This window comes from Triticum aestivum, chromosome 5D, assembly GCF_018294505.1.
Source record: "Triticum aestivum cultivar Chinese Spring chromosome 5D, IWGSC CS RefSeq v2.1, whole genome shotgun sequence".
Lineage (NCBI taxonomy): Eukaryota > Viridiplantae > Streptophyta > Magnoliopsida > Poales > Poaceae > Triticum > Triticum aestivum.
In genome coordinates this window covers 547,897,409-547,920,601 of record NC_057808.1, presented here as the reverse complement: position 1 = coordinate 547,920,601, position 23,193 = coordinate 547,897,409, and the positions used below count along the sequence as shown (strand labels likewise).

The 23,193-nt window shown below is 46.8% G+C and overlaps 2 protein-coding genes and 2 pseudogenes across 3 annotated transcripts; 1 reads left to right on the top strand and 3 right to left on the bottom strand.

Moving 5' to 3' along the window:
- Window positions 1-7,134: 7,134 nt before the first annotated feature.
- On the top strand, window positions 7,135-7,273 carry LOC123126375 (uncharacterized; annotated as a pseudogene).
- A 1,985-nt stretch (window positions 7,274-9,258) lies between these two features.
- On the bottom strand, window positions 9,259-10,858 carry LOC123123737 (phytosulfokine receptor 2). The gene has a single exon (XM_044544332.1). The coding sequence runs from the start codon at window positions 10,813-10,815 to the stop codon at window positions 9,544-9,546; it is 1,272 nt and encodes a 423-aa protein (XP_044400267.1). The 5' UTR covers window positions 10,816-10,858; the 3' UTR covers window positions 9,259-9,543.
- Window positions 10,859-11,787: 929 nt separating this feature from the next.
- LOC123126136 (uncharacterized) lies at window positions 11,788-15,125 on the bottom strand. 2 transcript variants are annotated; one of them, XM_044546528.1, is made up of 5 exons: window positions 14,879-15,125; window positions 13,646-14,522; window positions 13,206-13,355; window positions 12,728-13,077; window positions 11,788-12,648 (listed from the first exon to the last, which is right to left on the bottom strand). In XM_044546528.1, the coding sequence occupies exons 2-5, from the start codon at window positions 14,513-14,515 to the stop codon at window positions 12,561-12,563; spliced, it is 1,458 nt and encodes a 485-aa protein (XP_044402463.1). In that variant the 5' UTR covers window positions 14,516-14,522; window positions 14,879-15,125; the 3' UTR covers window positions 11,788-12,560. The 2 variants fall into 2 exon arrangements, with proteins under 2 accessions (XP_044402463.1, XP_044402464.1); XM_044546529.1 differs by lacking the exon at window positions 13,646-14,522 and having other exon boundaries at window positions 11,800-12,648; window positions 14,879-15,124.
- Window positions 15,126-17,357: 2,232 nt separating this feature from the next.
- On the bottom strand, window positions 17,358-22,855 carry LOC123121183 (phytosulfokine receptor 1-like; annotated as a pseudogene).
- Window positions 22,856-23,193: the final 338 nt, after the last annotated feature.

Sequence of the window (23,193 nt, the reverse complement as noted above, 5' to 3'; positions counted from 1 at the left end):
AAAACAGATCGAAGGTAATCACTGGTCACAAACGAACTACGAGGTGCACATGGCAAACAATCCGTATTGCATCACTAGAGAAGTGTATAGCTAGATGACTAGAGAAGTGTATAGCTAGATGACATTGAGCAATTATAATTCATAGACCAATCTTCATATATACTAAAACATCACACATTACAGATAACAGAATAGATGAAATAACCACATCTAGACATCCACGATGAAAACTTGTACATAAGCTGCAAGTCGCCATTGCTGTTCATGTCAGCATTTATTATGTAAAAAGTTCTATTGATATTTAGGGAAATTTTATTTTAAGTAGGTAGGGTGCTATATCCATGAAGTTCCAAACACGATTGAGCTCACCAAGTAATCGTGAGCTACACTGAACTTGGATAAGGACGTATGAGCTCCACCAGGGAAGCCGAAATCAATCCACTTGACAGATCATTAGCCAGTTACGACTTTGTTGTCCCCAGACACAACTTGGTTGCTCCCTGATACAACATTATTGTTCCCAGTTACCCTATTGTTGTTGCCGGATACAGTATTGTTGCTCCCAGTTACGACATGGTTGGTGTCAACTATCACATTGCTGCTCCCAGATGTGACTGTGTTGTTGCTCCCAGAAACATTGTTGTTGTCCCCAGATACGACAGTGTTGCCGCTCCCAGATACAATGTTGCCACTCCCAGATCTGACACTGTTGTTTGTCCCAGTAATGGTGTTTGGTTGTTGTTGTTGTTGGAGTGTTCTTCTATTGCTCTTCACATACAATGGCAAGTTAGTGAAAGCTATAAGTTAGTGAAAGCTATATCCAGTGAACGTCGACAGTGGTGAGGCCCTTGAGTAGTGTCAAACCCTTTGGTACCTCACCAACCAATGAATTATTTGAGAGATCCAAGTACCTTCCCGGCGAAGCCCCGCGGCGCTTGGAGGTGGTCAGCGTGGCACGTCGCGTAGGCGGCCGGCAGGAGAAACGCCAAGAAGGCGAGCAGCAGGAAGCATTTCGCCATGGATTCAGCTGTGGCCTGTGGTATGGTATGTATACACAAAGCAAGAACTCAGCAAGAAACCAGTTGGGATGCTGGTGATTCTCAAGTGCTCTTGGCAAAAACTGCTTGGGTGGTGCACCTCATCTTATACTCGTGCATGAGTGTGTGTAACCATGCGTTGCAAGTACGTACTACTAGTCAGTGGCCACAATAGTCAGTGTGCGTGCGGAGTGCCAATTCAAACTTTATTTTCTTGCATTTTTCATGCATGAGGTGTTGTCTGTCGACTGAAGAAATTGGTGGGTGGCATGGACCATGGACCCAAGGTGGCAGCTCCTGCTCCTCAGCTTCACTGGTCCCGTCCCGTTGTCGTGGACAGGTCCGCCATAGTTCATTCATGTTTTTCGACTTCTCTTAATAAGCCAAACTAATGCAAATGACTTTCATGGCATATTTTTTGCACACACAACAAAAGTATTAGCTTCGAGAACAAACTTGATACGCGGACAAAATGATCTTCCGGTACTTCGTGAAAATGCTGCGCGCATGTCTGTTCACATGGTACTCCCTCTGTTTCTTTTTACTCCGCATATAAGATTGGGTCAAAGTCAAACTGCACAAAGTTTGACAAAATTTCTATAAAAGAATATAAACATCTACAATACTAAAACTATATAGTATGAACATACGTTTCACGATGCATCTGATAATATTGATTTCATATTGTGAATGTTTATATTTTTAATATAAAGTTAGTCAAACTCCACAAAGCTTGACTTTAACCAAACCTTATATGCGGACTAAAAAGAAACGGGGGGAGTATATAGGAGAACTTGCTGCTTGTGCATGGTGTTCTGTTTCTAGAAAAAATAAGAGATAAGTATATTTTCCATCCCTCAACTCTTTTGAAAGTAAAGAAATAGTCCCTCAACTTCAAAACCGGCAAACCGTGAACCCTCAACTTATAAAACCGGATAAGTTTAGTCCCTCATACCACTTTTAAGTGTTTTAAGTGGTTTTCGTCTGAGGTGGACTCAGTTTTGAAAAAATAATTGACATGTCATCTGGATTAGACTGCCACGTCACGAGCAGCGACCGCACTATATGCTGTGTACATGCTCGTCCGTGCTGGCCTGGCTCATGGGATGTTGGCCCTCGCCATGCTCACCGTCCCGCTCATGCGGCCGGCACTGGAAGGGGTGCAGGCGCCGTGGCGCTCGGGCTTGACGTACACAACAAAGTTGGCTTTGGATGCTCATGTGAAAAGCTAGCTAGATGCCGAGTGTATGGACGACGAGCACTTGGAAGACGTGCATGCTGAGCGTCTGAGCGGTCGAACACGTACGACCCGGTGTCCATGGCGCCGATCGAGCGCGTGGACAGCGCGTGCCGAGCGGTCGAACACGCACGGCCCGACGTCCATGGCGTTCCCGTGCTCGACGGCATGCGCGCACCCCTCGTCGATGCCGACAGGGCAGATGACGCGAGTCGTTTGCGTTCCCAGCCAGCGGCAAATTGGCTTGCATGGTTATCTTGCATATGAGGAATCGATCAGCTTTGCTTGTTGTGTACGTGCGTGTCGAGGAAACAATCAGCTTCCTTTTGTGTACGTGCGTGTCGAGGAATCGATCAGCTTCTATACGTTCGTGTCGAGGCGAGCTCAGTCCATCCTGCGTGTCTGTTGCTCTCGGCAAGATCGACAATGTACAGTCTGGCCATGCATCACCGCCGTCCTGCTACAGGTAGAAAAAACAGCTGTTCGACCTGTCAGCTACCGCGACACATCAAACACCACTGGCATGTACAATTCCGACACACTGACCCATGTCGGGAGAGAGAAGGAGAGATTCAGACCGTTTTGTGTTACGTGGCGCTGATGTGGCGAGTTCAAAGGTCAATACCCCGGCATCTGCATCTGGACAACGCATGCAGCCATATTATTAATTATTCACAAAGACCATACAAGGTGACACATCAATAAGCCTGAAGCTACCATTTTGACAACGTCGTTGATACTCCTATCCCCTTGATGAAGGTGTGCCAAATGTCTGGGCCTAATACCAAACAAACATCGCACCAAAGCCTAACATCTAAAGCCAGGTGCCCCATCTAAGCCACTACCTGGATTGGGTCCTACACCGGTCCGGCACACTCCCAGTGAGCACCGCACACTGCAAGGGCCATCACCTCCATCTTCCATCGGTCCATCCTCAGAGCAGAACTGATGCACCGACCTTGCCAGGCCTCTCTGCCATCAACGCCACCATGACGTCAGACAGCTTCCTCCTCCTGCGCGAGTCCATCTCCGCGCATCAGACGCGGAGTCTCCACTGCGTCATGCCGCCGAGACCCACCGTCGACGATACAGTTGATGCCACACCGCTCCACCTACATGCCATCTCGCGTCGACTCCGAACTACCAGCAACTCCACCACCCTGAGCAGTCCCCGGCCGACGCCTTCAGGAAGGAACACGACATCAAAGTGTCATCGTCGCCCAAACAGAGGAACAGAGGCTTTCGCCTGCGCTGATGGCAGAGGTGGGGGGCATAGGATCCACACCGAAGCCTCCGGAAGGGAATCGGCGCTGAGGGCGTCGACTTTGGTGCGGCCGCCACGCCGGCCTGGAGTTTCCCCCGGTTCCATGCCCACCCGCCAAATCCGTCCAGGCAGTATTGGCGTCGACCGTAGTCACTACCGTAGCCAGCACGAACCGGAGTAGATCGAGTCGGAGATGACGCCTCCCATGGAACTCCGGTCGGCCGTCGAGGAGCCGCCGTGGTGCTGCCGCCTCCACGTCGCCCATGCAGCCGTGGAAGGCCCCCCATCTGCACCCGCGGGTGCCACCCTCCAGGCAGGCCGCAACGCGCGCCATCGATCGAGGCCGCCGCCCCGAGATCCGATCTGGCAGGCGCTGCCGCGCCATGAGAGCCAGATCCCCACACATGCTTCTGCGCTCCCGCGCGTCGTACACACTCGCCGCGCAGCCCCAGCTCAAGCTCGCCACGGCGACCACGCGCTCCCACGGCGGATGCCCCGCAACTCCCGAGCACCGTGAGAGGGAGAACCGGAGTGCCCCGCCGCCGCCGACGCTGCGCGGGTTTTGCCCGGCGGCGCCTGCTGGCTGCGGCGAGGGGAGGGAGATCTGGCGAGGAGGGAGCTCGCCCGGCGGCTAGGGTTCCGCCCGGGTCGCCCGCGGGGTGGGCGACACGGGGGTTTCCCAGTTCTAAATTGGGGGAGAATTTTACTTCCCCGGCCTCTGCCACTCAGATGTGAAAGTTATAATTAATTCTTGATAGCCCTAGCCGAATCCAGTGCACTGCTACCTGCATATCACTATCACCAAGCCATGCCTTTGATCCGGAGTGAGTGCAAACAACGAGTTATAATCTTTTAGAGCCATGCTATTCCTGAACAGATATTGCTTGCACGCTAGCATTGGCAAGAGAGGCCATTGATGCTGACAAAAACATAATTATGTATACACAGGACGTAGTAAAAGGCCCAATCACAATCAGCGATAACAAAGATTACGTGACTCAAGCACATCATCTATTACTCCTTTATTTACTATCCAAAATAGGTTAAACATATCCGTGCTATCGCCGCACAACAGCTGCACCCAAAGGCCCTAGGCGCTTGATTCTCCACACGTTAGAGTAGCACCAAATACAGATCCATCATGTAGCTCGCATGATAACATCTTTTTGTGTGGAAATTTCATACTGTTAAAAACACAGTCACTGGGGCAGTTCCAAAACTACCCTTTTACCACCTCAAGGTTTTCCCCCAAGTTTGCACAGTTATATATGGTCGATTCAGCTGATGAAGTTGAGAGCAGAATTAACATGCTTAGTAGGGAGGACAGTGGTTCTTTCGATCCCGATCCCAAGTGTGTCACAACTCTTATTACTTTATTAGAATGTTGAATACACACCACCGTCTGGTTGACAAATTTAGGCTTGCTCGGCAAAGTTTGTGCAGCCCTGATGTGCCCAAGGTATCTATACATTTTTTTAGGTAATGTGATGGTGGTCTGCATGGTACACATGTTTTTTGGTTCCACAGCTTCTGAAGTTACTGCACTTATAGTGGGTGATTTGACTCCTCAGTGCACAAGATTTGATGTTGTTGCCGAAACTCACTCTAGTCCATTTTTATCTATTTTATAGTATCCAAAGGTTTTGGATAAGAATTAGAGCTCCGTTTATCTCTCCCTTACAAATTGTTATCTGATCTCCCCATCAAAACCGAACAATTTTTTTCTTCTGAATTTCAAAACCCACCTGACGGATGGAGCATCTGCCTCTCCTTCGTTGTGCTTCGGCCTCCCTGTTTTGCGTCTCCAAGACTTTAGCTTGACAGCTAATAGTATTTCACATAATTTCTCTAGGGTATGGGGGGCATAGCCCCCCTTGGCTAATAGATTTTTTAACTCAACTAATATTAGGAGTCTAGGTCACCATCAGGGGTTGTACTATGAGTTGGTGAAGAACGTGACAGTGTGTGTTCACTGGCACCACAACCGGATAAAAACATGTGCGAATCCCATCCTGATTGGGCACTACTACTTCCCCGCAACATCGACTGCCTGGGCTAGGTAATGGGAACACAAACGGCATATCACATAATTTCACATAAAATTTGATAATCTTCAAGATTTTAGCTTAACTAATGGCATTTCACATAATTTCTCTAGGGTATGGGGGCCATAGCCCCCCTTGGCTAACAAATTAGTTTGTTCTTTTTTTAATCCCGACTAGTATTAGGAGTCTAGGTCACTAGCAGGGGTTAGATTATGAGTTGGTGAAGAACGTGACAGTGTGTGTTGTTGACACCAGAAACAGGGTTAATTAAGATCAAAATATGGGCTAATTCCAAGCTGGGCATGGTAAAGCAAGTCACATCCGTGCATTACAACATGTCAAGCGTGCAGAATCCCTTCCTAATTGACCAACACTACTGCACCCACAACATTGACCGCCTCGGCGAGGTAATGGGAACACAATGTGCATCCAATGGCGATGTATATAAACGTCATCCTGATTGCAGTGTTTCTCACTCTGTGTTATTTGCACGTAGACTTCATCCATTAACATCAATGATGTGAGATAAACCAGTATCTATGGCTCGTCGGTGACACCAGTAGGCATGACTTTTAATTCCATACATACCCTATAGGAAGTGCAACTGAGCTACAACAACAACGAGCAAGCCATCACGACTTATTGTGAAAATGTGCAAAGCACAACAACTGGTTTGATCGAGCCGCGGAGCTGATGACTTATTGTGAGAATGTGCAAAGCACAACAACTGGTTTAATCGAGCCGCAAAGCTGACGGCTTATTGTGAGAATGTGTAAAGCACAACAACTGGTTTGATCGAGCCGCGGAGCTGCTTCCGAGACCTCTACATCACAAGATATGCCTTTTGGTTAAGCCAAATAGTCAAGTGTTAGCCACATCATAAAAACTATAGAGCTGATGGCAGGTTGAGACGTGTCGGTCTTACATCTGTGCCATCTTGGAGGGCATGTTCAAACGGAATTGAACATGTTCTACGAAGCATCCTGGAGTACCTTAATACTACAATCGGAGTTGTGTTGTTGTGAAGTTGAGAAAACCTATCGAAATAGGCATTTGCCCTACTTTATAGATAAAGCACAAACCAAAGTATGCAGCCGAACAGTATAAGATAGTGAGGAAGCCCTCTTACAAAGCAGGCACGAGATAACGGGACAATATAAACTCACACGACTATCCTTCCGCTCCTCTCAGTTTGCTCACTCTGCAACCGAGAGGCTTACGAAAGGGAACTATGTTCTATGGCGTGCCACCATCCCCTCTGCCATCAAGGGGGGGGGGGCAGATGGCTCGACTTCACCGTGTGGTACACGCAATATCAACATGTGTTCTCCTACCTGCTGACCACGCTGTCGCGTGAGATGGCTATCCAGGTGGCATCTTGCCACACCGCTGTGGAACATGGTGCAAGGTATGTTTACCTCCCACACCCGTGCAAGGACTGTCAACGTCAGGATTGCACTGGCGAATCTGCAGAAGGGCAACATCAGCATCACTGAATATGTTGGTAAGATCAAGACTTCATGTGATGAACTAATTATTGCTTCAGGGAAGAAGGTTGATGAAGAGGATGTTGTCTCTCACATCCTTGCCGGGCTCGATGAGGAGTTCAACCCCGTAGTTTCCACCATGTGCTCCCGGGTAGAGCCGGTCACTTTCCCGGAGTTGTACTCGCAGCTCCTAAGCTTCAAGATCCGCATGAGTCTTCATGGAGGATCCTCTCATCTACCAATGCCCCTGCTCATGAGCGCTTCACCAAGCAGAACGACAACAACTGTTGTGGTGGTGACCGCGAACGCAACATCCCCAACAAGAAAGGTGGCGTCTGTGACCGTGGTCGCGACAACTTTTCCAAGCCGCCTAACCGTTGCAACAGGGGAGGCAATGGCGACAGTGGGAACTACAACAACAATCCCTCTGCCAAACCAACGTGCCAAATCTTCAGCAAAATTGGACAGCCGACCTGGAGGTGTTGGAAATGGTACGATTCCTCCTACCAGGGAGGGGAGGAGAGATCGGCAAACTTGGCCGCGCCCTAGTATGGAGTTGATACCAACTAGTATTTGGACAGCGGTGTGATGGGTCACCTCACATGAGACCTAGAGAAGCTCACTCTTCGAGATCAGTACACTAGAAACGGACAGATCCACATGGCGAGTGGTTCAGGTATGGCTGTTGAGCATATTGGTCACTCTCATATTCGTACCCCTGATCGTGATCTTCTTCTTAAAAATATCCTTCATGTGCCTGAGGCTGATAAGAGTTTAATCTCTGCTAGCCGACTACCTATTGATAACAGTTCATTCTTTGAAATTCACCCATATTTCTTTTCTTGTAAAGGAGTGTGGAACGAGGAGAGTCCTTCGTCGAGGTAGGGGTAGGAGTGGTCTATACCCTAGCAAGCACATGGGACAAGATGCCAAGAAGCAAGTGCTCAGTGCCATCAAACCCTATTCAGAAAGGTGGCACCGACATTTAGGGCATCCAATATCCACTATTGTTAGGAAAATAATTAGCCAAAATAAGCTCCCTTGTGTTAGTTGGTTCAACAATGAATTTGTTTGTGACACCTGTTAGAAAGGCAAAAGTCACCAATTGCTTTATTCAAAATCAATAAATGAATCAAAGTTTCCTTTGGAACTTATTTCTCCGATGTGTGGGGCCTAGCTGTTGAAATAGTAGGTCAAAAAAAATACTTGCCTCTTGACGAGATATAGCCATACAGAGAGTAGCACAACTGTGTGGCTACACAGACAGCGCGATGTATTGAGAAATTTTTGCCCCTTGATTGTAATAACTCTATAATCCTAGAAAGAAAACACTTCTACACTCACAAAAAAACTTCGTTTCTCCGTGTTAGAGGTCGAACTGAACCCTGTCAGTCGTGCCTCACAGGCTTAAGGGGTACATAATAGTAGCACAGTTGTGTTGTGTTGTCATTGTGCCGGTGTGCTCCTCACAAGCTTTTGATGTTGTTGTTGTGTGTTTGTGTGCTCATCCTGGGCTTGTAATGTTTCTTCTTCATCAACAATGAAATACAACGCTGTTGCCTTTCCTCATAATCAAATATACATCGGTTGCATAATAGCTCCATTGTACGACCTTTTTTTATCGAGCCATGGAAGCTTCACTAAGAAATTAACATCCAATTAAAATCATCCAACAAGCTAGAAACTAGGAAGACCGGGCTTACATCAAGCGAACTATCAGTCCCCTCCAAAGTGCTAGCACGATTTGCACAAAAATAAGCAGGGACATTATCAAATCTCCCAACATGTTGAACTGAAAAGACACAAAAGTGGCAGCTAGCTCCCCAATTTTCTGTAGGATAGATGTAATAACAGAACATGAATTGCAGCACAATGACCAGAGGATACATCACAGATAACTAACATATCCCGGTGTGGCTATGTTTTCTAAAACGTCGTATCTCTACACTGCCTTATCCATAGCCCCGTATCCATATCCATCCCCGTACAGTGCAACTGAGCAGATGTCAACACAATGAGGGAGTAGACATGCACTAATGTTGTAGCACTACATAAGTGACCTGATGCCAACAACATTAATCTCTACTCTTTTGCTTCATTCCTTCATCCAAACATCCAAAACTGATGCATATAACCAGCTGACATTAAGCTCAATAATAAAGCATCACACAACACATAGAGGAAGAGATTAAGAAACCACATCTAGACATCCACGATGCAATATTTGTATATAAGCAAACACGCTTGGTCTACATCAGCTATAAGCCGCCTATTGCTGTTCAGGTCAGCATTTTTATGTAAAGAAAAAACTGTAGACATCTTAGGGAGTACTTTTATTTGAAGTAGGAATAGGATGTTATATCCATGAAGTTACAAACGTGATTAGCCCCACCAAGTGATCGTAAGCCACACTGAACCTGGACAAGGTGATGAGCACCGTCAGGGAAGATGGAATCAATCCACTGACAGATCATTAACCTCCAGTTACGACTTTGTTGTTCCCAGATACGACATGGTTACTCCCAGATACGGTATTGTTGTTCCCGGTTACCATATTGTTCCTCCCGGATACAGTATTGTTGCTCCCATTTACGACATGGCTGGTATCACTTACAACATTATTGCTGCCAGATACAACATGGTTGCTGCCAGTTAGGACATTGTTGCTCCCAGATACGACTGTGTTGTTGGTCCCAGATAGAGTGTTGTTGTTCCCAGATATGACAGTGTTGTCTCCGGATAGAACATTGCCACCCCCCGATCTGACAGTATTATTGCTCCCAGATAAGACATTTGGTTGTTGTTGGAGTACTCTTCTGTTACGCTTCGCATACAATGGCATGTTAGTGAAAGCCATACCCACTGAACGATCAGCGGTGGCGAGGCATTTGAGACATGTCAAACCCTTCGGTACCTCGCCAACCAATGAATTATTTGAGACATCCAAGCAGCGAAGGTTGTCAAGCTCACCAATCCACGACGGGATGGTGCCAACCAATTGGTTGTTGGCAAGGGTGAGCGACTTGAGCGCGCTACAATCCGCGAGGCTAACTGGGAGAGACCCACTCAGGTTATTTGCGGAAAAGTCAACTGAAGCAAGAAGTGGCATGCCGGAGAAGTTGACACGAGCAATCGGACCAGACAGGGAGTTGTTCCGGAGGTTGAGCTCACTGAGAGAAGACAGTGATGACAGAGACGGCGGCAAAGATCCGGACAAGCCATTGGAGTCCATGGCCAAATGGTCGAGCGACATGAGGTCACCAAACACGTCAGGGAGGCGGCCGAAGAAGCGGTTGACCGACAAGTTCAGGAAGGTGAGGTTCTTGAGCTCGCCAAGGCGTGAGCTCAACTTACCAGTAAGCTTGTTGGACTCGAGGGAGAGCTTCCGCAACCCAGCGAGGCTGAAGAGCTCCTCGGGGAGGGAACCAACGAAAGAGTTGGAGCCGAGGAAGAGCTCCTCCAGCTGCGCAAGGCCCGCCAGGGAGGCTCCCGGGATGGGCCCCGCGAGGCCATACCCGGGAAGCCGTAGCACCATGACACGGCCGCTGCTGCTGTCACAACCCACACCTTCCCAGCCGCAGCACGAGGCGCCAAACCACGCGGCACGGAGAAGGACGCCCCCGCCACCATGGTTCCCGGCAAAGCCCCGCAACGCACGGAGGTCGTTAGGGTGGCATGACTTAGTGTGCGCCGCCGGCAAGAGAAACGCCAAGAGGAGCAGCAGCAGCAGCCAGCATTTCGCCATGGTGGTATGTAACTATGTGTACACAAGCGCAAGAACTCAGAAAATGCTCTTGGCACAAACTGCTTGGGTGGTGGTGGATCTTATAGACTTGTTAACCATGCGTTGCAATTGGTTCAGTAGTAGTAGCACTAGTCAGTGGCCACAACTGCCTGCTAGTCAGTGGTTGAAACTTGATTTTCATGCACGGTGCTGTCCGTCGATTGAATTAATGGGTGCCCATGCGTTGCAAGTACTAATCCGTGCCCACAGCTGCCTGCCAAACTTTGATTTTTCATGCATGGTGCTATATGCCGACTGAAATTCGTGGATGACTCAAGCTGGGAACTCCTGCTCCTATACTCTACTGGTCCCGTCCTATTGTTGTGGACAGTTCGGCCCTAGTCCAGTAGGGTATATCAAATTTTCACAATAAGCTGACTAATGCAAGGACTATCGACGTTTATACCAACTAGAAGAATATCCGGGCATTGCTAGAGTGATCTAGAAGCTCTTATATTTCTTTACAGAAGGAGTACCATAGAAAAATTAATAACATCTCTGACTCTGATGATATGAGCATTTATACCTTTTTCCTCCTTGTGCGTCTATAACTTGACCACTAAACATCACGGGATAACCATGCAACCTGAAATAAGCGAACCGTTGCCAAATCAAATTACCTTAGGGGAAGAAGGGCGGGAACATGTACATGCTCCAAGATACCAAGAGCTCATATATATTGGTTCCGCATCACCTTCTCATTCATCGCATGAACGTGGCCCTGCTGTGCTCAGTTTAGTGATTTAGCCAATAATCATAAAATTGGAAAGAAACAAGGAAAACTACGATATGAGAAAATAAACGGCCACACAAAATCTGCTCTTAAGTTTGTATATAGCAAACAGCTAATCCATCCTTAAAGCCACTATATCCCTAGAATTTGAGCACTGGTTCCGCTCAAGGCATTGATTTTCTGACGGCCTAAAATTGGTGTGTCATTTACTAACCTCGGCACCTCTCTAGGAATGCCGAGCTCACAATAAGCCGCCGTGGTTCCTCCTGCATGTCCTGACTTATCGTAGGTGTCCCATTGGTTTCTACCACTTTGGTGGGCATGCGTCCGTAGAGGAAAAAAAACCTGGGTGGGCGGCCGTGCTCTGTTCTCCTGTGTGGCAAGGTGGTTGTCGGTGTAGTCTTTGTGGACTAGCATCAGATAGGTTCCTGGCAGCGACGGCGCGTTCCCTCGGCAGGGTGTCAGGCTGCTTGCTGCAGGCATTGACGGTGCGGAGCGCTGTCTTCACAGTGTCTGTTTAGGAGGAGGTGGAGACGTGGCAGAAGGCGAGGTGGCCAAGATGAAAAACCAGAGGCGGCAGCAGGCGAGACATGGCCACACCCATCGGTACCTCACTCCACAACTCACGTCCTGGGCCCAAATCAGACATCCCTGTCCTTATGTAAGCTTGTGCTCTTTAGTTTGATTCGTCTCCAGATCGGTCTATCGTTCATGGAATTATTTCCCAGTTATTTTCGTGTTGTAAAGGCCTCTGATTTGTCTCAAGATCTGTCTATCGTTCTTGAAATTTTCAGAAAGAAGACGGTGCGAGACACAAAGACGATGACTTGAGTCAGAAAGAAGACAAGTTTGCTCGGTGCAGAGACAGCACACCCGAGAATTATGAATACCGACTCTCTCAATGCATGGTCTGGATGAAATCCATGGATGAGCTGCATGGAGTAACCACTGCACCACGTGTAACCAAAAGATATCATCTTCTTGCTTCGTTTGTTATCTCCAGTGAAGAGAGTGTTACTTGCAGATTGTTCATAGTGCTGGTTGTAAGATAGGTCATGTGCCTACACAGAACATCCCAATCCCTGGTAATTATAAGTATCAAAAATTGTTTGGAATGAGATATGTCATGTCTCTTCTTACTCGTAAAAAATTATCTCTGGCGAGAACATGCCATCTCTAATCCGCTTAACCACCATCTCTTGCTCATCTTCCTTCCTCGGAAATCTCGAAGGACGAGGTACCTTAAGGGCGTCACAGTCATCACACTGTTCCTCATCTCTCAGAACTATCTTCTGCAAGTTGGGAGATCGTTCCAACATGTATCTTATAAATGTAAACTGCTGTTCAAGTGATTTAAATCCAGCGAATTCTAGCTCTTTCAGAAGCCTGTTCTCGGAGCTGCTGTCCAAGTGCATTTCCCACCGAGGATTCCTTCTGTCATGGTAGGAAGCGGGTCTGGCCTCGCCCACATCGCATGTATGTCCCCACACCTGTATGTGTGTGACTGATTCATTAGATATGTCATTGGAACCAAGTTTTAAACAACGTTCCGCTAAAATTCGTGAAACACTAAAGCTCCAAATGTGGACGAGAAAAGAAATATGGACAAAGACATCACCTCAATATGCAACATTTCAATAGATGGTGCTGCCACAAGAAAGGCTGTCGTCCATAAAATGTCAAATTCAACAAATATACCACATACGAACAGCTTCCTTAGCTTGCTGAATGCGGTGCGGAGTTCCTCCATTTCAGGTTGCAACCAAAGCTGCACAACATTAAATAAACTAACAAAATAAGAATTGATAGTTTGCAAGCACATATATGAGATCATCAAAGAATTTACAGATATATATATGTTCACATAAACACACCCATGATATAACTTTCTTATATGTGACGACATGGCGAATACCAAATAAACTACTCCTTCCGTCCCAAAATAAGTGTCTCAACTTTGTACTAACTTTAGTACAAAGTTTTTCTAACGTTGAGACACTTATTTTGGGACGGAGGGAGTACCATTTAGCGAAAACAAAGTAGTACTTACGGACTTACGGTTTCTCCTTGGAACTCCAATGTGAGAGTATGTATGCCTGTTACTCCATGTAGAAGCTCACTTAACTTAAATCCGTGTTGCTCACAATCTGAACCACACGAGAGTTCTAATTCCCCTAGAGATGGGACGAAACCAAAGGTCAACGGGGCACACCGAGATACCCAAGTATCGCAAACCAACTTCTCCAATTTAGGGAGGCAGACAAGGTCGATTCTCAGAAAGCGACACATCCCGATTTCTAGAACACAGAGTTTTGAGTCTGGTGCATCAATCTTGAAGAGAGAGTAGGAACCAGTATCACAATGATGAAGGCTTAGATGCTTCAGTTGCTTGCAGCAGTCAAACAGAACATGGTGCATGTCCAATTTGTCAAAGCCTACATTTTTTAGAGAGAGCTTTGTGAGGCAGTGGAGCACACTGGGGTAGGCAGTGAAAAAAGCATCTATGTCTTGAGCTCGCTGTTGCATCTCTTCCTCACTATGGTCAAGAGGCTCTGTCTCATCAAGAACACTGAGATCCAAATCTTTCAACAAACCACTGTCGATTGCATCACCTATCAGTGGGCCAACTTCACAAAGGAAAGCGTTGAACAGATAGAGCTTAAGGTGCAAACTTGAGATAGTGGATTCTCTCCGTTGTTTATCCAACAAACTCCTGGTTGCTTTGGCCAAAGACTTCATAGCTTGTTCCATATCATTTTCCTCAATAGGGTCAGCGCACGGAGCGGACAGGAAATCCTTCACATCGATGCTGAGCTCAGGCAGCAACCAAGGCAGATGCTTCCACCGTGTTGAGAGCACACTTGTCCTTGCAGCCGTACGTGAACTCACTCTCCCCAAGATGGACAGTAAAATATCATCCGTCAGCATGCTGAGCCTATCTTCGCCGTTCAGTTGTTGCAACATAAATCAAGGATCCAATATTTAGCTGCCGCATAACTGAATTCAGAAATCCCAAGCAGAAAATAGCCACACATTCGACATGAACGATAATCTATATCTACAACTTACTACTAGTACAATATACTCTGGAATTAGGATTTCAAGATGGAAACGCAACTACGGCTGTTGATTAGTATCAATCTGACGGCTAATCTACAGTTCCATCTACAGTAATAAAGTAAGCAATGTGCGAGGGCCTCGCGCGGCGTGCAACACGGTGGCTCGCATAGCAGCTCGGGTGTGACTCAGCGGCGCGGTGGAAAGAAGTAAGGCACGGGAGCAGGGCTTCACCTTGGGGTTGTACGTGCGGAAGTCGCCGGCGCTGAAGAGCCCGCTTCTCGGCTCCTGCGCGGCGGCCATCGCCGGCGTCGAGGCGGGCTTCCTGGGCCGCTGGGCCACGATGAGGGTAACACCGCGAGGCTGCCGGCGCGCGGGAGGAGATCCCGGCGGCGAGAGCGCGGACGAGCAGCGAATCGGACGGGGGAATTGGGGATTTTCTGGAGGGCTCCTATGTGGCGCCGTACGCGCTGGCAACCCCGCTGCCCCGCGCGCTCTTATGGGCCGACCCATGTGCGGGGCGGGGAGCCCCTTGTCTTTTTTTTTTCTGTTTTCAGCTTCTTTACTTCTTAAAAATAACTTGGGATTTCAGAAAAAGATGCAAAAATGTTGAATTGTTCGTGATTTGAAAAATGTTTAGTAAATGATAATGCTCATGGATTCAAAAAAAATCACAATTTCAAAAATAATGTTCGCTATTCAGTTTTTTTACAATTTAAAAAATGTTCATGAATTTCTAGGAAAATTTTCACAATATTTAAAAAATGTTCCCAAAATTTAAAAAAAATCACCAAATTCAGAAAATTTCGAAAAATATTCACGTCTTCCAGAAAATGTACACAATTTCTAGAATGTTCGTGAATATGAAAAATTTCACGAATTAAAAAAATATCTAGGATTTCAAAATAAATGTTCATGATTTCAAGAAAATGTTCATGATTTTGAAACGATGTTCACTTTTTCCAAAAATGCTCACGAATTTCTGAAACTGTCCGTCTTCAAAAAACAAAGTTCGCAGATTCGTAAAAAATGTTCGGCAATTTGAAAAATGTTCCACTTTCTAAAAATGTTCACAATTTGAGAAAAATTGTTCACAAATTTGAAACATGGCCGAAAAAGAAGAAATAGGAAAGGAGAATAAAAATAAAAACAGAACATTAAAAGATTTTCGCAAAATAGAAAAAACAGGAATAAAGAAGAAAACAGATAAACACAAAAGAATAACAAAAAAGGAACAAAAAAAGAAAAAGGAAAGGAAAGAAAAAAATGAAAGAAAACCAGAAAACCCCGATTCAGGGAAGGTCCTAGAACCTTCCCAAAACCGGTTGGGGGTGAAACCCCGAAATGGGCCGTCCCATTGAAACAGTTGCGCGCAAGGGGGTATGCGCTACGTCGCTTCGCAGCGACCTACCTGCTATATAGGAGCTGCAGATTTTCTGGGCCTAGAGCTCGGCCGAAAAAAAAAGCTCGCTGCTGGGCCCGGATAGTGCTAAGGGCCCTTTGCATTTGTTTCTTTTTATTACGAAGGCCTACGGGGCAAATCGGCCCATCTGGCTATTTTTCATTTAAAATTCTGGATCGCACAACCATCTCTGAGTACCCCTCGAAAAAAACATCTCCCGGTAACCACAGCAAAAACTACCCTTTGGGCGTGTTGAGGCTCTCCAGCTTCTCAAAAATCCAGAAAACCAGCTTCTCATCGTGGCTTCTTTCTCCAACTAGTGATTCCAATCATGTTCGGCTCAGACTCCAGCTTCTCTCAGCGCCGCAGCCCAGATGGGCGGGCTGTGGCCTGTTCGGGCGTGTTGGGCGGACAGGAGGCAGCCCATGTCGAGGCTAGAGGTGAGGCGGACTCCTGTGAATTGAGCACGGCGTCAATGGCGTCGGTGCTTAGGTCGTGGTCTTGGGGTTACCCCCTTCGGGCTGTGTTGACGGGAACCGGTCGGGATTGGCCTCAAACGGCTTGATATATCGCTGGGAAGAAGCGGTGGCGCACGCGGCGGCGGTAGGGTTAGCGACTCGATCGAGCGGAATGAACAGAGGAGATGTCGCTCCATAGGTTTTCTGGGGAGGGGAACGAATCGGTAAGTTTGGCAGTGGCATACCAGCGTAATTTGGGCAAACTCCAGCTTTCAGTTTCGGTGGAGCTGGGCGAATGCTGCTCCACGTTTTTGCTCTACCATCGGGCCTAGCTTCGAGAAGTAAGCTTCTCAGAGCCCATACTTTCGACGCAATTTCATTTGTGAAGTTTGTGAAGCCTGGAGCTGGATGACTTCAGAACAGGCCCTTCTTCTCTCAAAAAAGAAGAAGCAAAAACTACCCTAGCTATAAATAAACTACCCTCGCGATTAGGGCTTACCCCCTTCGGCGATATCAATTCAATCCTTCCAGCACTTCCCTCCACGTCCTTGTGCACGTTTAGGCTTATCAAGGGGGCGACTTGTCTGTCTACCTGGCCTCAGTGTTACTGCATTCGAGCGGGAGTCTGAGTCAAAGTTTAGATTGACGCCGGATTATGAAGGTCACCCGCAAAATAAAAAGTTATCCTGAAGGTAACCAAGAGTTCCCCTAGACCCATGCCTTACATTTGAGATATCCACTCGTCTCTTCAACAATCCCTTATCTGCCACGGTCACTCAAGTCCTTTGTTATTCTCACTATCTTGTAGAAAAATTGAGAAGCCGAGAATACCAAAATATTTCAAAATGAGGTGCTAACCTCCGCTGTTGTGATAGCTAATATCAAGACGGCTTTACGCTCTGGATTAATCAACTTCGTAAGCCGGAACAAAAACATCATATCAGGGTTTGGCATGATCATCTTTCCTCGTGATAACGTGATCTTCAAATACATTCAAGTGGGAATCCCCCTCCCAATGAAAATTTCAGAAAATACTGAACGTGGTCAAACTCACCAATCCGCGACAGTATGGTGCCGATCAAACTGTTGTTTGCAAGGCTGGGCAATTTTTTAGCATGCCACAATCCATGAGGGTAAATGGGAGAGACCCAATGAGGTAGTTTGCGGAGAAGTCAACCGAGGCGAGAAGCGGCATCCTGGAGAAATTGGCATGAGCAATCGGACCAACCAAGGAGTTGTTGCAGAGATTGAGTTCATGGGAGAGATGACAATGATGATAGGGACGGCGTCAACGATAAGGAGAAGCCGTTGGATGGTATGGCCAAATGCTCCAGCAACATGAGGTCGTCAAAAACGTCAAGGAGGCGGCCGGAGAAGCGGTTGGCGGACATGTCCAACAAGGTTAGGTTTTTGAGCTCACACAATTGGGAGCTCAGCTAGGCTGCAAGCTTGTTGGATGTGAGAGAGAACTTCGGCAGGCCAACGAGACGACCTCGGTTGGGAGGACATCGGCAAAAGAGTTGGAGTCAGAGAAAGAGCTCCTCCAACCGCGTGAGGCCCGTGATGGAGGTTCCTGGGACGGGGCTCACGCGCACAGGCGGAGCTCTTGGTAGGGCGAGGGTGGGCGCCCGCCCTACCTTGATTTCCTGCCAGGTATATGTGTACTAGCGGTTGGGTCGCCACCTTGTGGCGCCTCCTCAGAGGAAGTTGAGAGCGGAGCCAGGTTGACATGCGTCCTTTTCACCTGGCTTTTGCAGGCTGGGTAGCACATGTCCATGCAAGTGATGAGGGCTTGTTCATGTGAGGAACAAAGTGAAATCACATCACTGGGATGATATTTAACAAGGGAGAGTAGCAACCAACAATAGAGCTGCCTTGGTGTTATTCCATATAATGTAGCTGGTTCAAAAGTAAAGCAAGCCAGGCTTGCTTATAGCACAAATGACACATAATCATGCAGATGCAGGAAGTCCCAGCCCTTGGCATTATCGCAGACTAACAGCATCAACCCTGGATGAAAAGCTTTCTCGATCTAACTTAAGCACATATTTCAAAATAAAAGAGACATTGGCGATTAAACGCCGCCACACTCTGTGACTAGCTTTGCGAGGACGAGTGTGCTCTTTTAGGCCCTGGAACTGCATCAACCACCAAAACAGGAAGTAGGCCTCCATCTCACCACCTTGGCGAGATCGGGCACCCAGGCTCTCAAGCGTCCTCCTAGCATGCGCAAAAAAAATTCATATGAATAAGCTAGCCAATCAGCGCAAAGTTTAAAATTAGTACGGCGATCAAATTTCATCATCAATTGGCACCGGCAAATATCACTGCTTCTCTATTAATATGCTCGTATTAAAGGGACACGTCCAAAATACATTAGATCTGACATTGCATCCGGTTGTCTCCAGCATCACAAGTGGTGGCACAAGGTAGAATAAATCTTGGTTATCTGCAATAAATATGGGACAAACCTAGTCGGCTATACCAATGCTTGCATGTGAAAAAGATCATATCGCGAATAAAAGAAAAATAAAAATAGTTTTTTTTCTTTGAGAAAGATATTTGCATTGTCTGGTTATAGTAGCATGTGATCATCATAATTCAAACTCAGGTTCAGGTTTGATGTAATAATCAGATTTCAGAAAGCAAGGGCAAGTCAGGAGGAATACATACATCAATTGTGACTCGGCCAAGCATGTGGCACCACCTGAGGGGTGTGATGGGCGGTGCCAGGTTGTGTACGCCCCTTTTCTGCTTTTTTTGGGTCAGCTTGTGTGCACACATCAGCATCAATACATGTCACCATTTATCAACAATGCCATTAAGGCTCATGGGTCCGGTGCCGTTTTTTATAATGCATATCAAGCATGAATAAAGTGGCCTTCCTTTATGAAAGAGAAGTAGCCATAATGCAAAAATATAGCTTGCTCAGCAGTTAGAATGTGTAAATTTCCTCCTAAAGTCCACATACCTTTTGACAGAAACCCTTCTTTTGTTAACTTACAGTTACTGCCTGCGTGGTTCTTTGCTACAACATGTTCATCAAACCAGGATATATACCATTTAGACCAATCCAGGCTCTTGTTGTACGGGGCTTTACAAAGTCCTGCAGGTTTCAAGGGCTCTTTCTCTGCAGCACCTGAACATTGGTGGGACAATCATCACTGACGAATCGCTCTCTTCTCTGAACTGTACTGCTTCCTTTGGAACAACTCTCCTGTAGCAAGCTGCACCTGATAAATTCTCTGCAAATAAAAGGGCCTAATTAAGGACGTCATTTTATAGTTTGAAATATTAAGTGGTATATACTGTTCATGAAAACAAGGGGGGACAGTTAATTGTACTTGTCGTGCAAGTAGGTTAGTTTGACCCATCATGGAAAATGAACTAATTGCCTTAATTCAAGCTGAACTCTCAGGATCGAGATAGGCTCATGATTATTGCAATCTTCACTATTTTTTCGTTTATACAGCTGAGCGACTCGTTTCAGACTTTGTTGAGGTTTCTCGTTAAGGCTGAGAGAGAACAATGCTGTTTCCTTGTTGGTTCTGAATGGGAACTCCATTGGACAGTAACGGGTTTGAGGACGGTGTTCACTTGGAAAAATGAGAATATACATCACATTTTATAGCAATACTCACAAAAAACTCCAAATGGATCTTGGACTCCTTTAAACCAGGCTTTTCAAAAAAGAAAATTGTTTGGGCAGCCCAGTGCATGTAGCTCACGCTTGCGCAGTGTCCGTGGAAGGGTAAAAAATCCGAAAACAATCTCACATGTTTATATAGATGTGAAATAAAATTGTTGGTATCTCCAAGTTAAGTTCACACACTATATTACACCAAATACAGAGAAAAAACAAACAGATTTCAAACTGAAGCAAGTTTATGTTGCCTCCTAATATCAACAGCTAGAGAAGCTCAGAGTTTAGGCATTGTTACCAATAATCTGAACATGCGGAGGAAAAGATCTTTCAGACGGTAACCTCGAGGCGTGCACGGCCGGTAGTGAGCTCGTTGACCTGCAAGAGTATGATCCCATAACCTGAAGCGTGCACAATCGTTGTGGGAAAGAATAGAGATTAAGCCTGAAACAAATTGATGGTTAACTTAACTAAAGCTGGATCCTATTTTCTGAACCAAACATCAAGTAAACAGTAGTAGTCAATCATAAATTATTTAACATAGTGTGATGGTACTATGGCAATTTCATAAACTCGACCATACACCAGCAACCTGTAAAGAAAATGTGAACCAAAACAAGGTATAATTGCACCAAACGACAGAACATACCTGGAAATTTGTTTCTCCATGTTTCTCCTCCCAGAAATTTGCCTCACCAGATATGCACACAACAGGTGTGATTTATATCCTTGAAAACAAAAATATATGTCCCTCATATTTCCTGTTGTCTAGTACAGAACCCTGACCATGGAATATGATGGAAAATTCAGATTTTGCATACTGCATGTTCATGCTAAAATCAGCTATTCACACAATTTGTAATTAATTAAACATAGCAGAGATAATGTGAAAGTGGCCACCGGCAAGTATTTGGGAAAATGAGTCAGCTAAGGATGGCTCATATGCTAGTACATTAGTATAATAAATGATCTTCTATCGCTACAGAATGAAGTATGGTCTAAACAATGTGGAAATATGAGTGAAACAAGTCTTGATGGCATATAAGAAATCAATTAAAAAAAGGGAGCATACCATCATCTACACCAAAGCGCATCGATCACAGCAGAAAATAATGTGAAGGAGGGTGGATATTAGATCTTTACGCAGTTGAACTTTTATGCAACCTTCTGAACATGATGTAGTGGGCATTCCTATAAATTGCGATGATCAAAAGAATCAACCATAGGAGCAGAGCTTCATCGAAGAATTGCAAATCCGGGTAGTTCTTATCTTAAGAGGTAAACATGACTTTTAATCATTAGCCCTGACAAATTGCCAGCTGGTTGATGGAGCAATAAGGGCAGTTCTTACCTCAGGAATTGTCTAAAGTGTTTTTCTTTTTTAGGTTTTCCTTGCAATATGACATTTTATATCCATTAAGTAGCCCTTGTTGTCTTCCCTTCAGCCCCCTAGAACATTTAATCGTCACCCACCCCCGCGTCGCCAACCCTAGGCGGCACGGGGGCCGACCACGCCGCCGGCCCTAGGCCCCCTCCCCTCGCCTCCTCCGTCCTGCCGCCGCCTAAGGTCTCACCGGCGAAGCCTAGCCTATGATGGCGGCGGCGGGGCCTTATCCCTCGCGCGGTGGTGGCATTTCTTCCGGGAGGCGGCGGCGCATCGTTCGACGCAGACCCGACAGCAAGGAGCGGCGGGATCCCTATGGCATGCGTGACGGCGGCGTCAGTGGAGGCGCAACCTCCCCGCGGCGGAGTCGCCCCTGTGGCGGCGGCCGAGATCGCCGTGCACGAGATGCTTGAGGGAGGATCTTCGAACCGGTCTGGGTCAAAACCTGCTCTCGGCTAGCTGCCAAGGCCGGCGGTGGCGGCGTTGTCTGCGTCGTTCCCTTCTTGAAGGCATCGCCGTGGAGAAGTTCAAGGCCACTCTATGCTACCTCCGGGGGAAACCCTAGATCAGTAGATCAGATGACAGCGGCGCTATGGTGTCGTTTCTCTCTTGGGGGCGTCATTCGTGGAGGTGTACACGGACCGAGGGGCCAGTGGAAGGCTTTTTGGTGGAGCGGTGCTTCAGCTTACACATTGATGGCGGCGGATCTCGGCGGCATGGCGCCGTGAAGACTCGACGTCTGATGCGCGGAGATGGACTCGCGCAGGGAGGTGGCGCTGTCTGGCGTCGTGGTGGCGTCGACGGCAGCTAGACTGGGCAAGGTTGATGCAGCAGTACAGCACTGAAGATGGATTGGTGGCAGGTGGGCTGCGGCGGCCTCATACCCGGCAGGTGTCCTGGTTGAGAAGTGCGCCGGACTGGTGGGTGCCCCATACCCGGTAGGCGTCCTGGTTGGGACATCAGGTCTTAAATGGTAGGTTTGGCTGCGAGGTCTGTTTTGGTATTAGGCCTAGACTATCAGCATCCCTTCATCAACTGGATAGAAGTAGCAACAGATATTGCCTAGACGGTGGCTTTAGTTTGACTGTTGTATTACTTTGTAAGGTCTTGCGTGAACAATTAATAAAGTGGCTGCATGCATCATCCAGATGCAGAGGCCGGGGGTCCTCCTCCATTTCTAAAAAAAGGTGATATACAATGAATAAGCCATGTAGTTCATACAACAAGTGTATCAGCTAACACAGAATTTAGTCAAGGGCCATGGTTCACATCAAAGTAAATAAGTGCCAAACCAAAACAAAGTGCTAGCTAACAGGCTAACATAACAACAATCACATTAAACAAGTTCCTCAGATCCATCGAAGTAACCAACATCAACAAGCGCCAAAGTAACCATCACACTAAATCCGTGACTAAGTGCTACCAATCGAAACTAAGTACCCAAAAATGAATAAAGGAAGAGGGGCTCATGGTGGTGGTAACCTACACATCGCCGTCGGCGAGGGGCTTGCAAAGCATTATATAAATGATAGTGATAAACAGAGGGTATTCAGGGGCTACAGACGACAGAAAAAGCCTCTAAACCTGCAACAAAGATTGCCATCCTACATCCTAGCGTGAACAGCTAGTAAGACTACTTAACTTATTATCATTGACTTGAAA